Below are 15041 nucleotides of genomic sequence, written 5' to 3' on the forward strand. Positions count from 1 at the left end.
GATTAAACCACCAAAGGCAATTAACGGTTGGAAATGAGAAAACGCAAATGCATTAAAATGACATTTGGGCAATAATTGGCAGCTAATTTAGAAACGGGGCTGTAATAAAAACCTGCAGCCTGTATTATAATTCATATTATAACATCACAGAAACCCACAACCAACAGGCACAAGACAGATAACAATCCAGGATGAAATGCTATCCAATACATAACACACTCAGACACTTGACCACATTTGGAAATTTTCAAGCCACTGATCAACCAATGTCTTTAAAATGTAAAGGAAACCAGAGACACTATAAAAAACATATATTTTTTTTTTGTTTGTTTTTGTTAGATTTTGAAAGTGCTGAATGTCAAAGGATGCTATCAGAATACAAGCACATCTATTATGACTGTCTTGATGCAGACAGTGAATTAATTCCAGCACACCTCCATGGTAAGATGAATTCAGATATAATGTAATTGGGCTCCATTGTCCACCTGCCCCACTTTTATGTTTTTTTGCGATGCACAGTATTTGATTTTTTAAGATCAGGATTAGCTTAAAAAATAATATCAGAAAACAAAATCAATTTTCAAATGGAAATCTTTTAATATCCACAAAATATGCTAAAGATAAATTACAGAATGGAAAACAGCTAATTCAGATGGACAGAAATCTCAGAACATGTGAATATACTTTAAGAGGTTAAAAAAAGAAGAAAGGCTGCATGGTTTATCTTGTAATTTAGCAGAGCATATTGGCTGACAGAAGAAGCAAGTAAACCTTTGTCATTGTTTTGTTCAACCTTGCTTTCAAATATTCTTTAATTCCAACCTGATCTTGAAAACCTAAGCAGACAAATGTGACTGCTAGATCAACAGAGAGGAGTCACATCCCAGGCCAAGAGTAGCATGTATCCTGATTACCTGGCTAAACTGGCCACATTGGCGTAGTCATTCTGCCCCCCCTAATAATCCCCTGTCTCTTATTGGCTATTTCACTCACCCCTTCACCACCTAACAGCTACCATGTGATAGGTGTTCTGGCACTAAATGGCTGCCATCACATCGTCCAGGTGGATGCTACACATTAGTGGTGGTTGAAGAGGCCTCCCCTACTGTCTATGTGAAGTGCTTTAACTAGTGAGAAAAGTGCTATAAAAACATAAAGTATTATTATTATTAAAGCCACTAACAGCTATTTTGGGCATATTTAAAAATAAATCACATTATAAATTTGTGTGTCTTGAAAGATCCATTCAGCTGATAGGATAGTGCCAATTGTTACAAAAGTGATCTGAAAACGTGAACAGAAAGTTCTATTAATGTTGCTACTATTTTTATACTTTTAGTATAATGCTTGTTAAGTGCACTTTTTGTTTGTAATAAGCCATCTACTGTATTTCCTATACATCTATTATACAGTATAAGAGTACATTTTTCCATTTATCTTTACAGAGTAACTGTAATTCTGAGTGAAAAATACTGTTTTTCATTAGCCTCATAATATTGTGACACCACATTTCACTTTATTGAATTTTTTTGTATATTGCTTAGTGCATTAAGGTAGGCTTTATTATACATTTATTTTATATAAATTGAATTAAATGTATTTTATATTATGGTCTTTGTACAGCATGCCATCTCATGATACTTTTTAAAACCACATAAGAATACAGTTCAAGGCAGTGAAATAACAAGAATAGTGATGCTTAGAATTTCTGTTTTGAGAATTTTAACAAAATATGACAAATCATGCACATCACACATGGAAGTCTGGTTAGTGCCGTAAGGTATGAAGGGACACCAGAGGGAAGGAAGCAGGGACTGCAATGACCACAATATCATGTTGTTCCTGCCCTCAGGCAAGTGAAAGTGCTGCCTGACAATGAGTGACATAACTTCCACTCCTGTCCCCAAGCAGCTGTCGTCCTTGAGAGAACTTCAGTAAAAGTTCACGACAACTATAAGGACAGGCAGGTCATCCTTCCATTTCTTGACCTTTTTGATGTTTTTGCTATTTTTGTTTTATTAAATTGTGTTTACCAATACAGGGACTCCAACTCTTCTCATGTGTACTTATTGTAAAATAGTGTATTGAAAAAAATAAAAGGCAGCAATCTGCCAGGCACTAATAGTAAGAAGAAGGGTAGGTGTCTGCTAAGAAATTCCATGAGATGATGCTACTCTATTGGAATGTTAAATGGAATTAGGTAAATAAAACTGATAGCTCTCTGTTTTCCAACAAGCATGTTTTGAATTATTCTCCCCTTTCACAAGAAGTTAAGAATAGGGTTGGGTTAGACCAGGGGTGGGCAATGTCGGTCCTGGAGAGCCGCAGTATGTGCAGGTTTTTGTTCCAGCCCAGTTCCTTAACGAGAACTCAATTATTGCTGATGAAGCACATATTGCTTAAGTGATATTTTGATGCTTCATTTTTGTGGTCTCGCTTCATTTTAGGTTCTCCAACCTTAATTGCTTATTTTAACCTTAAACTGCTGCATTCAGTGTTTTAATTGCTCCTTATTAGCAATAAGATGTAAAAGACAAAGCAGCCAACAGTTCTCCAGCTAGCTTTTTTCCAATTACATCTGTGTGTGTTCATCATGCATGGTTTGATTTAATAAAACACTTAATAGAAAAATGTGACAGACTGAAAATGATCCGTTTTAGGCTTCAAATCATTTGGATAATATCCTTGGAAAGGAAAAAAATCTACGATATACAGTAAGAGCCTTACATTGTGCAGACTAACAAGCCATAAAATTAAATAAGGTCTGAGATTGGCAATGATTGGTTTCTAATTAAGCAATTGGGTTGGAATGAAAACCTGTAGCCACTGTGGCTCATCAGGACTGACATTGCCTACCCCTGGGTTAGACGTAGTTGGGTTAATCATTTTTGAGCATTAAAATAAGCTTGTTGTTTTATTATGTAATGTTTCTGTGCTTATAAACGCCAAAGTCTCGTGTAACCACTTATGCAAGAGGAAGCCGCCATAATTCAAAGTTGTATGTTTCTGTAAAGCCATAAGTCAATCAAAAGCAATAATGGCATTTTACATACCCAACCTGAAGTTTTCATGTTGTCTGCTCTGTTTTATTAGTAAATTATGTGATTTGCACATGTATACCCTGCGGTGAGCAGCACGTCACAACTAAGTGAATCTGATTTTATCAAAGATCCCACCTACTTTAAATACACATTACCATTGGATAGCTGAGGTTCAGACCTTTCCAATGATGTAAGTTGTTTATGATTGGTCACTTGTATTACATGTTGCAGCTGTGCATAAAAGGCAAAAAATATATTGTGCATGCGGCCGCTCATCTTTACACACAAAATTCTATTAGAGTACATGAGGAATATTTGGTTGATGTGCAATAAGACTTGAAGTTTGTACTGGAGAAATGTCTTCTTTCAAAAATTAAACATTCAGTTGAGGAAGTCCTACTAATGTTACAGAATGCTAGTGAAATGGAATATGAAGACCTTGAGTCACAGTTTTGACTCTATTGAGAACAATGCATTTGATGAAGGACTCAATGCTATGCTTGATATGTAAGTACTGCTTAAAAGCATTGTAGCATGCAGTTTCACCAGTTCAAGTGTCATGGGTTCAATTGCCATATCCGGACACTGTCTCCTGCAAATTCTCTCTATTTTAATTTTCTGAGAACTAGTCTTCTAGTTTCAACATCTTAGCGTACCAGTGAAGTACCATTTCATTTCAGCCTCTCAAAGCGTCATGTGAGAACTGGGTACACAATTTGTCATTGGAGCATAGCGTCTGTCATGAATAACACATGACTAACACAGAAATGAGACAATAATTCTCCTGTTGGATTTGGATTAGGCTCCCAAACACATTCCTCCAGGAGTCTCTGCATTTAAGTTTCTCATCACAACTACACAGTCACAGGGTGGCACCATTTTGAGCACTTACAGTAAGTACATACTCTATATGAGTAATGATCTAGCCTATAGTTCTTCACAACACATAACATATTATTTTATGTTCTCAAACTGTGACAACGTTCCTCCATGATTGATGAATAAGTGATGGCTTTCACTGGTGGATGAATGAACTTCATTCCCCCTAATCTACCTATTAATATTTAAATATAGTGACCTGTGCAATGCTTGGAGCCAGTCCTCTGTGAATATAAATTTAAGTACTCTGTCATAGATTTTGTTACTGTTTTACCACACTTATTTTTTATGGGTGAATCTGCAAGCACTTTTAAATTTTGTATTCAGGTAAATATGCTGTTTTATATTGTAAAACTTCAGTTCAATCTAAAAAAGTTGGGCCAGTAAGGGGAATGCCAAAAAAACCCAAAAAAGAGTTATTTCTAAATTTATGTTGATGAGTGTTCAAACACAAACACTATAAGGTCAAGGTATTTTGTGTTTTATCTAATCAACTGCTTTGTTTTTTTTTCAATATATGTTTACTCTGAAATTGATGACTATTACACATTTCAAAAAAGTTGGGATGGAGTAGTTCAGGACTAATAATGATGTGACAAATTGAAATAACAAGGTGATATGAAACAGGAGGTGTTAAACAAGTGAGGAAATGAGGCTCAAATATATAAGGAGCTTGCAAGAAAGGTCTGGTTCTTCAAGAGCAAGAATGGGTCAAGGCTCACCAATTCGCCAACAGATGCATCAGTGAATAATCCAGCACAATGAGAACAATGGTTCCCCAAGTCAAATCAGTAGGATTTTGGAAATTTCACCCTCTTCAGTGCACAGTGTAATCAAAATGTTCAAGGAATCCGGTCAAATCTCAGGAGTAAAGGGCAAGGCCAAAAGCCATTTCTGAATGTGCATGATCTCCAATCCCACAGACATCACTGTCCTAAAAACTGTCACACATCTGTAATGGCCATCATGATGTGGGCCAAAGAATACTCTGATAAACCTTTATCAGTCAATGCCATTTCCTGCCTTATCCACAGATGCAAGCCAAACATCAACACTGTCCAGAAGTGCTGCAGACCTCCCTGGGCTTAGACTCATCTGAAATGGAAAATAAGATGGTAGAATCCAATGTGTCAATATTTCAAACAGTTTTTGGAGAAAACAGCAATCCTGTTTTCCAGCAAAAGAGGAAACAGACTATTCAAGCAGTTAACAATGTCAGGTCCAAAAGCCACCCTCTGCAATGGTATGGGAGGGCACCATTAATGCAGAACGAATTGAGCACATTTTATTTCCCATCTGGATGCTTTGTTTTATAGCGATGTTCAAGCATTTTCCAGCAAGACAACTGGAGACCACATTCAGCCCTGATTACAAGTGCATGGCGACGTAGGCAGAGTATGGATACTCGACTGGAGTGCCTGAATTCCTGACCTGTCTGTGACTGAGAATGTGCAAGAATACAGCAATGAAGGCCCCGTTCACCTGCGCAGCTGAAGACCTGCATAATGGATGAGTGGGGGGAAATTCTGATTGCTAAACTTAACCATCTTGTGTCTTCAGAGGCCAAATGCTTGATAAGTCTTTTTAAAAGAAAAAGTGAAGTTACACAATAGGAAACACTTGACTGTTCCAACCTATTTGGAGTGTGTTGTATTCATCAGATTTGACATGAGTGCATATTTCAAAAACCCAATTAAATTCAGAAGGCAAAACATCAAATAATATGTGGTTTTAATGTGTTTAATATGATACTAGACAAAAAGAATTTAAAGATGACTCCTTTTTTGCTTTTAGTAGCATTTTTTCATAATGCCTCAACCTTTCTGGAGTTGGGGTTGTAGTTTTCTGATTAAATAATTACATGGTGTGGTAGAGGATTAAAAACAGGGAAATGGAGTGGCATGGTGCCACCATGGTTACCACAAAAGATCTTGAATGTAAAGTGTTTCCTTTGAGTACCATTCTGATCTTTAGGAGGTTTTGTTCCTGATCAGATAATAATAATCATCATCATCATCATCCATCCATCCGTCCATCCATTATCCAACCTGCTATATCTTAACTACAGGGTCACGAGGGTCTGCTGAAGCCAATCCCAGCCAACAAAGGGTGCAAGGCAGACCCCCGTGACCCTGTGTTAGGATATAGTGGGTTGGATAATGGATCGATGGGTAATAATTTTTATTTATATAGCACACATTATAAACATTTTCATCTCTAGGTGATTTACATTTGATTACGATCTACAAAAAAATAAACAAATGCATAAAACATACCGGCGACACGGTGGCGCAGTGGGTAGCGCTGCTGCCTCGCAGTTGGGAGATCTGGGGACCTGGGTTCGCTTCCCGGGTCCTCCCTGCGCGGAGTTTGCATGTTCTCCCCGTGTCTGCGTGGGTTTCCTCCGGGTGCTCCGGTTTCCTCCCACAGTCCAAAGACATGCAGGTTAGGTGGATTGGTGATTCTAAATTGGCCCTAGTGTGTGCTTGGTGTGTGTGTGTGTGTGTGTGTTTGTGTGTGTCCTGCGGTGGGTTGGCACCCTGCCCGGGATTGGTTCCTGCCTTGTGCCCTGTGTTGGCTGGGATTGGCTCCAGCAGACCCCCGTGACCATGTAGTTAGGAATATAGCGGGTTGGAAAATGGATGGATGGATAAAACATACCAAAATAATCATTGAACATTAAAATTCATAAATAAATAACCATTATAAGTCAATAAGAGCACAAAGAAAGAGACAAGTCTTCTATTTACATTTAACGTTAGCCAGTGATGGCTAACCTTACAATGGGCAACTGAACTTCTCCAGATGGGGTAACTTTTATGACAGGAGATGTCTGTTCATGCCAGGTCGCAATGCATTCTTTCACATTCATCTCAGTATTCCTGTAGATTTGTTAGTATTTCCCATATGCCTCCAGGGGGTGTGGTAAGATGACTTCAGCTGTGGGTGTTACACAGATATGTTCACATTATGGCTGGTGGATGATGTTGCTGTCTCTGCAAGTCATACTAGTTAAGCATAGGACCCGGGTTGATTATTTTCTCTTCAAAGTGTTATTACAGTGTGTGTAAAGTGGGCTTGCCAGCTTAAGCTGCACCCTCCTTGCTGCTTTACAAGTTAATTTCCAAGTTAATTCAATAATATTCTCCTAATTATTTCTTCCATCCTGTTCAGTTCTGATAAATGTGTCATTTTCAGTATTCTTCTTTGCCTGCACAAGCCACCATTCTCACCAGATTCTTCTTCATGATAATCCTTGCATTGAACCCTTTCATTTCACTTACTGTTCCTCACTTCCTCACAACTATAACATGAAAGGCATAAGTGCTTATTTATAACCGACCTTTCAATAGTTTGGACAGCTCTGATATTGATTTAGATATTTAATGACTGAATGATGGATGAGCCAATGATAAATATGTGAAGAGTGCTTAATCTTGGTTTTTATGGATTTAAAAATAAATGGATGATCAGATGTGTTGTAACAAGAAGCTCTGACACTGTATATGTAAGTAGTGCTGGTCATCAGTACAAATTACACAGAAACACACGCTGGTCTTTGAGCCTGAAGAAGATGGGGCTTTAGTAGCGTTTGACTTGTAGGTTCTTCTGCTTGCTGGGATGGGCTCCAGCCCACATCCCTTATATTTTCTTTAGCTGAGATTTATTTCTTTTTTACACCTAAATATACCATTCCGTACACTTGAAGTAAAACAATCTTATGCTTGGAATGAATCGTGAGCTTGAAATAATTTAAAGCCCATAAATATTAAACAATTTCTTTAATATTAAATAGCTAATTTTACAAAATGTTCTTTGGTGTTATCTGTGACATTTTGTATACACACATTAATTTCTGTGTTGTGTCAATAATTAGATTACAAGGGTCTGAAAATGGAAGGAAGAATACTATGGTTAGGCAACGGATAACATGAAATCCAAAATGATAAATGATGAGGTGCCAAACTGACTGCTCCTTTTAATAATGCAAAGGCACTCGATGGCGTGATACAGAACAGAAAGTTATAGACTGCATTACCTCTTCCACCCGGTGAAATAAGCTCACCTAAGGAGTCTGTCTTTGGTGCAGCGCTCCATCCTGCAGCTAGCTCTGGTCCAAATGAGGTGCCACCTTCTGGGAGCGTCTCAATAGTATAGCACCAAAAAGGGGCGGAGTCAGTTGCCCTCATCCGAGCTCTTGATGGAAAAGGAGGTACTGCTGTTCGCGACCGCTCGTATCCCAGAATGGTGTTGATTACCTCGGATGAGGTAATACAGAGTTTATTTGCATAATTTGCATAGCTGCTTTAACTTAAACTCTACTTTTCACGGCTAGAATAAGAAAAAAGCATATCAATGGAAATAAAGTGAATGTTGTCAAACATTTTGAATGTGATTGTACGTGCAGTAAGTAGCCGGCGCTAACAATGAAACGGATTAGCAAGCACCACCATTTCACGAGACCTGCGGATTTGACGACCCTCTGAAAGCTCCTTTCTTTATTCCGTCAGGTGGGGAGATACGTTTAGGCACCTGTTGTTTTCCTGTCTATTCCTAAAGAAACATTGCACACAGTGTCTTCTTATCAGTGCTCGCTTAACGCCCTAACGGGATATCGCTAACCTCCGGTCGCAAATTCAGGTGACAGAGCGCGAGGGACTTTTGTTATGTAAATGTCGCTCCCTTTATAGAGGATAGAGAGGACCAATAAAACACTTCTGGAAACAAAGGAGTTTTCATACACTTACGACAATGTACATTCATATCAGGCACTCCGTCGTTATTTTAATCAGTCTTGTATATTTGTATTGTATTTGCAGTTTGTTTATCATCCTAATTTCACATTAGGATACCCACAAAATACCCATTTGTCTTTAAGATATCATGAGCTACCTGTAAACGACTGACATTCCTACCACAGATAGATGCATGAAACTTTTTTTTTAGCTGAGCACTACTTTCAATTTTATAACTTGCTGTAAGTGAACGTCTAAGTAGGGCGCTATATGGCCGACGGATTGTTCTAATACAAGCTAAATTGACTATGTCCCCTGCACGCTACTATATTGGTTAAGTAGCTGTAGCTATCCTCAGACCTCCATCTGGGAAGATTAAACTGATTTATCTTCTTAACTTCAAATACAGTACAGTATACACTTCCCCACCCCCGTCCCCCTGACAGGGGAAAAAACGATCAGGTAAAGCGCAATTGGCGCCGAGCAGATCTATCGGGGCTATGCAGTTTTGGAGAGTGAAATGGGGTCGTCGCCTCTCGGTCTGGGTTGTGGTTGTCCGCTCGTCAATCTTATCTTTGGCAAACTGTAGTCTTGATCAGATGGTCAGTCTCTACTAGCCGACCAAACGCACACACACACACACACACACACAGACACACACACACTCACCCTACAGCCGCTACGGTGTCCCAGAGCGCAGCCACAAGATACAGACGTCTGCTTTTATTTACACGAGATCCACTCCCTCCCGGACAACTTTGAATGCGGATGGAAGAGGAGCAAATCATTCCCAGCTGACCAGCGCGAGTTGCCATTGCCACACATGCGTCTTCTTTTGCATTCCTAGACTGCACGGTCACGTTTCTCACCGCACGGACATCTAATCTCTCTTTCTACAGTTATTTAACAATGGATTTACCAAGGAAGGATTGGAGACTGTTCATTATTATATTCATTCTACATAATCAGCAGACAGGCTGCATGAGAAGAACTACTCCAAGGAGACAAGGTAACGGATTTGTTTTGTTAATTTCAGTAGGTGCCGCTACTTTTGGGTAGATCGGACAAGCAGTAAGTAATGTTGATTGCACGGTTTCCTTTTAACATACACTTGAATATATTTTGGTAGATCGTCACATTTCGTTGCAGCCAGATTTGAATGCTGCATCATTATATTTGTATAAGTAATCAGTTATTTATTAGCAGGCAGAACAATTTGGGAAGATTCGCGCTATCTAATGTACTGCACAACTTCTAGAGTTTTCACAATACTAGGCAATGAAGTGGATTATTGTTTAGTTACCTACCGGTATTTTTTTTTCTACAAACTGCAACTTTTATCTTGTCTTAAAGATTTGGGAGTGAAACTGCCAGACTGAGTGTTTCGAATATTGTTGTGTTTATCTTGTTAAAGAAAACGCAAAAACACCACCCTTACCAAAACAATGGAAATTATGAATATTGTTTCTAAAGAAAACGTGCTTTTATCTCATTTCCTGCAGTATTGTTTGTATGATCGGACGACTAGATTACTGAAATTTAAAGTCGCAATATGTAAACTTTTGAACGTGTAATGTCATTTTATTGTTTTGCGTGCCAGGAACTTATCCTTTAATCGTATTTTGTTCAGCACGCTTTAGATCAGAAAGGAATATTTAGAGATTATAAAGAACAGCAACATTCAGTCAATGAAGACATCTGTTTTTTGAGCCATGCCTGGAAGGTCCGTCTCTCAGCAGATGGGCACACGCAAGCGAAACTGGGCCAAATTAGATTTGACAATCAACTCAACAGCCTGTAATTGAACTGTGAGAAGATCCGAAAGCACTTATTAAAATCCCACATGCGCACACGATGAACTTGCAGACCTCGGTCGAGCGACAGGCGAGCCCGTGCTTATATGAAGGAACAGGGAGTTATTTATCAGTACTTTATTTAGTTGATCGACTCGGCTCGCTTTCTTTTTGCAGATGATCACTATCGATTGCTTTGGGCAGCGCCTCACGTATCGAGCCTCTTGGACTTGGAATCCTGCGCCCAGCCATTCAGCACGTGCTCTCCCCGTGTTTACCTGCTCGTTCCGTTTTTTAATTCCACATAAACGGCAAAGAACCGCAGGTTAGGTTAACTGGTGGTGACTGACAGGCACCGTGTGTGTAGGTAGGTGGACGATCACCCTCCACAGGGCATTTCCTGCCTTTATCCAGTTTTGCAGCAATTGGCCCCGGACCCTTGTGATCCTGAATAGGATAAAGCGGATTTGAGACGTTACACGTGCACAGACACTGTGTGCTTAGTGTTCATAACTAACTTTTTAAACATGTGGTGAGGCGCTAAATGGAACTTTCTTATTTAGTTCAGAAAATATAAAATAAAAGAAAGAAATGTGTATGCCTGTTTGAATCGGTTTACATTTTACAGTTAAAGACGCCTTCTAAGAATGAAATCGGACATTTTAGAGATCTCACAAACCTTAATTAGGCTAATGCCTTCGAAGTAATTCAAATGTCACCTTTACAAGTCGAAAGACCCTGCTGAAGTCCTGCGCGCATCCCCTCGACTGGCACGCAAGCTGCTTCTGCGTTAGACGGTTGGAGTCTGGGGATATGGATTTGAGTCCGGGCTTTGACGACTACGGAACTACAGTACTGCCATAACCCGTTTCAGACCTACGCCGCCGATTATTTGTTTTTGTACGTCCTCGATGTCCGCTGTAGCATTCAAATGTGCGTCTTAACTCTACAGGTACGTTGTGATGAAGGGAGCCGCCGACGGGCTTCGGTCTCCTTTCAGTGCTCTGCTTCTCTTTAACGTCTTATTGTCAGCTTCATTGTGTTTAAGATCTTATAACAAGGACACAGGTCTACCTCTTTTAAAACAAACCTGCTAAAACAAGCATAAGAAGAACGCTCAAGTAAAATGCAAAATATAATGGAGGTTTGTCGATGACTGTAGTGAATCACTTAGTGATCTTCTTTTTTATATCAGAACACAATACAAATAATTAATATCCAGACACAGAATTGCACCATCTTCTAAAATAAAATTACTTTTAATTTAAATAATTACATTTCTTGTTCGAGATTAGCTTCAATTTTAGTTAAATCATTCATATGTAACTTGCATTTTAATTCTTTCTTCTAGATCATTAAGTTAAATAACAAGTGTTTAACTTATATAGCGCCGTACATCCCAAAGACACACACTCCAAAAACAAATGTTTCGGGTCAACAACAAAAAATGAACACAGCAGTTGGCATCTAGCTTTTTGAGTGGCTTCAGCCTCTGTTAAAATTAAGTAGATTCACCACATTTCATTACAACCTGCCTGAAGAAGGGACCTCAGTTGGCTCGAAAGCTTGCACATTGTACTCGGTTCAGTTAGCTAATAAAAGGTGTCATTTTGCTTGACTTCTCATTGCATCCATAATGGCTAATACGGTACAACACCCTACTACTACACACACTTCAACGAGTAAGGTGAATTAAATTTTCTTTACATTTGAAAGTATTTTTAGTTACCATGTGTGCAATCCATAGTCATCCGTCTTACGGATGACACTGCAATTGTGACCCGCTGGGCTGGCTACTTTGAGCAGTTGTTCAAAGCTGATCCTCCGGCTAGGACGTTGGATATCTCTGGGTCCGTGGTTCTTGAGGCTGATCCTCCAATTAGCTGTGAACCACCCAATCTCACTGAGATTACACAGATGGTGAACCAACTGAGGGGAGGAAAGGCTGCAGGGATCTGTGGTATCTGGGGTGAACTTCTCCAGGCTGGTGGTAAGGCTGTCCTCCTGGCATTGCAAGCAATCTTTGCTTCCATCTGGGAGACTGGCATCATCCCAACTGACTGGAAAACGGGACTTGTCGTCCCTATCTGGAAAGGGAAGGGTGATCACCTGGATTGCAGCAACTTCAGGGGGATAACACTGCTCTCAGTGCCGGGTAAGGTCCTTGTTGGGGTCGTCCTCAATAGGATCCGTGACCACTTGCTCACTTACCAGCAACTGGAACAGTCTGGTTTTACACCTAAGAAGTCTACCATCGACCACATCCTGGCACTGAGGATTCTCATGGAGCGCAAACATGAATATCAGCAGTTTATTTGCAGGTTTTGTCAATTTTGCCACTATTGCACAACCAATGCAACTGATTGATTTGAAGTGCCAGAATCCATGGTTTCTAGGAGCCTGGGCTTTTCACAGAACAGACTTTACACAGCTAATAAAATATAAATAAGAATCTAAGTGTTTAAGTTGACAGCATTTTACACATTCCGGTTGTTCCAAATAGTTTCATCTCATTATGTATTAGCATTTTCAAGTTAAACTATAATATCAACATGAAAACATTATCCATTATATGAGAACCAAGGCCTGTACTGAGACATCGCTTTGAATATGTTTGTAAATAAAGTAATCCTCACTATGAGCGTTAGTTTCTCCAATACCGACAGTATTGTTCAGCAGACAGGTAATGTGCACTCTTACAATTACAGGCTCTTTAATGGCACTTCAGTGGGTGAGGCAGTTCCTGGTAGAACCACTGATTGCCAAGAAAGCATTTTATTTTGGGAAGAGTTCTTACATATGTTTTTTGGCTTTGATAAAGTCCCTAATATGTGGATAAAACAGAGATCTTTAATGAATAGTTGGCTACATAGGAGGATACTGACATATCAAGAAAGCCTGAACTTAGTTTGTATTATTGTATGCAACAAGAGTCCTTTTAAATCCATTTCAGAGATCTGTTGTCATCTGTTCATAGTTATTTATGGAGCCTGTTACGGATCTAAATAAATAAAGGTTCTTTTAGGAGCCTTCACATGGATAATTGTTTTGGGCACCAACCCTATGGCATCACGGTGAAGAACTACGCTGATACCTTTATTTTTAAGAATGTGTCATGAAGTTGAGCAAACATTTTAAGCTGACAGAAACTTAGATTCCCCATTTCTAAAGAAGGTGGTGAGAAATCCCATCACCCAACCCAACCAAACTGATTATGTTGCCACCACATAATTTCAGATTTTTATGATTTAATTAATGAAATGGAGTTCAAATTACTTACAGTAGTAAGTTGAAGTAATTACTATTCTTTTTTGACTAAACAAGTTATTAAGTAATGTTTGCAATTCAGAAAGCTTAACAAAGTCATTAAATATGATTTTTTTGTACTTGTAACCATGGATTTATTTAAGTATTGGCTATTTTATAGAGTGCATTGTTTCACAGCCCTACAAGTTCTATAGAAAAGTTGGTTGGAACACATAACTTCTCAAGGCTCAATTAAATGACGCCAATGAGCAGTCAAATAATTCTAGGGTCACAAGACATTTGTACAGCATGTGGAAATATTCACTTTTGACATTGGAATTACCAAATAATTGAACATTGAGGACATGAGATTACAAAAAGTCGACAATGTCTCAAAGATATTCAAAGGACAGATTTTGTTAAACAATTTAAACGTTAAAATGTTATCTTGAAACATCACAAGAAACCCAAATAGTTTTCATAAGGAAGGAGACATACAATTGTCAGGGTTCATACTGGGCCTGTACAGTAGCTATAATGTTTCAAATTTTCTGATTCTTTTTTATAAGAGATTGACCAAAAATGTATTTATCAATAATGTATCAATGCCAGCAGCCATCCCACATGTACTATGGAACAAGTCTTCCACCTGGAGCTAAGCATATTCGGCTTCAACCAGTACTTGGACGGGAGACCATCTAGGGAAAGCTTGGGTTGCTGCTGGAAGAGGTGTTGGAGAGGACAATGTGAGGCACTTACTCTGTGGTCAGTGTGTGGATCCCAATGCCCCAGTGCAGTGATGGGGACACTGTGATGTAAATATGGTGACGTCCTTTGGATGAGACATAAAATGAAGGTTCTGACTCTTTGTGGTCATGAAAGAGCTCTGGGTTCCTTCATTAAGAGTAGGGTATACCCTAATAGCAAGGATAAATTGCCCTCTACAGCCTAGTCATTCTGGCCCCTTAATCATCCCCTGTTTCTAATTGGCTAATTATCTCTCTCACCATATAGCCACCTAATAACTAATCTGTAATGAGTGTACTGGCGCAGAATGGCTGCTATTGCATTGTACATGTGGATGCTGCACATTAGTGGTAGTTAAAATGACTCCCCTCTTGCTATGTAAAGTGCTTTGAGTAGTGACAAAAGTACTATACAAATTATTATTATTATTATTAATAATAATAATTGTGTCCTGCGGTGGGTTGGCACCCTGCCCGGGATTGGTTCCTGCCTTGTGCCCTGTGTTGGCTGGGATTGGCTCCAGCAGACCCCCGTAACCCTGTGTTCGGATTCAGCGGGTTGGAAAATGGATGGATGGATAATAATAATAATAATATAAT

At 39.2% G+C, this 15041-nt stretch overlaps 1 protein-coding gene across 4 annotated transcripts in view; it reads left to right on the forward strand.

The window, feature by feature from the left end:
• The first annotated feature begins 9221 nt into the window (after positions 1 to 9221).
• Positions 9222 to 15041, forward strand: part of LOC114652156 (pikachurin) — a 261111-nt gene continuing 255291 nt past the window's right edge. For 2 of the 4 annotated variants that reach the window (XM_028802386.2, XM_051927678.1), the window contains exon 1: positions 9223 to 9665. In XM_028802386.2, coding sequence (XP_028658219.2) covers positions 9566 to 9665 — 100 coding nt within the window. In that variant the 5' untranslated portion in view covers positions 9223 to 9565. Of the gene's footprint in view, positions 9666 to 15041 lie in introns of all 4 variants that reach the window. The other 2 variants (XM_051927677.1, XM_051927679.1) reach the window with 2 other exon arrangements.

Source organism: Erpetoichthys calabaricus, chromosome 5 (genome assembly GCF_900747795.2).
Source record: "Erpetoichthys calabaricus chromosome 5, fErpCal1.3, whole genome shotgun sequence".
NCBI lineage: Eukaryota > Metazoa > Chordata > Cladistia > Polypteriformes > Polypteridae > Erpetoichthys > Erpetoichthys calabaricus.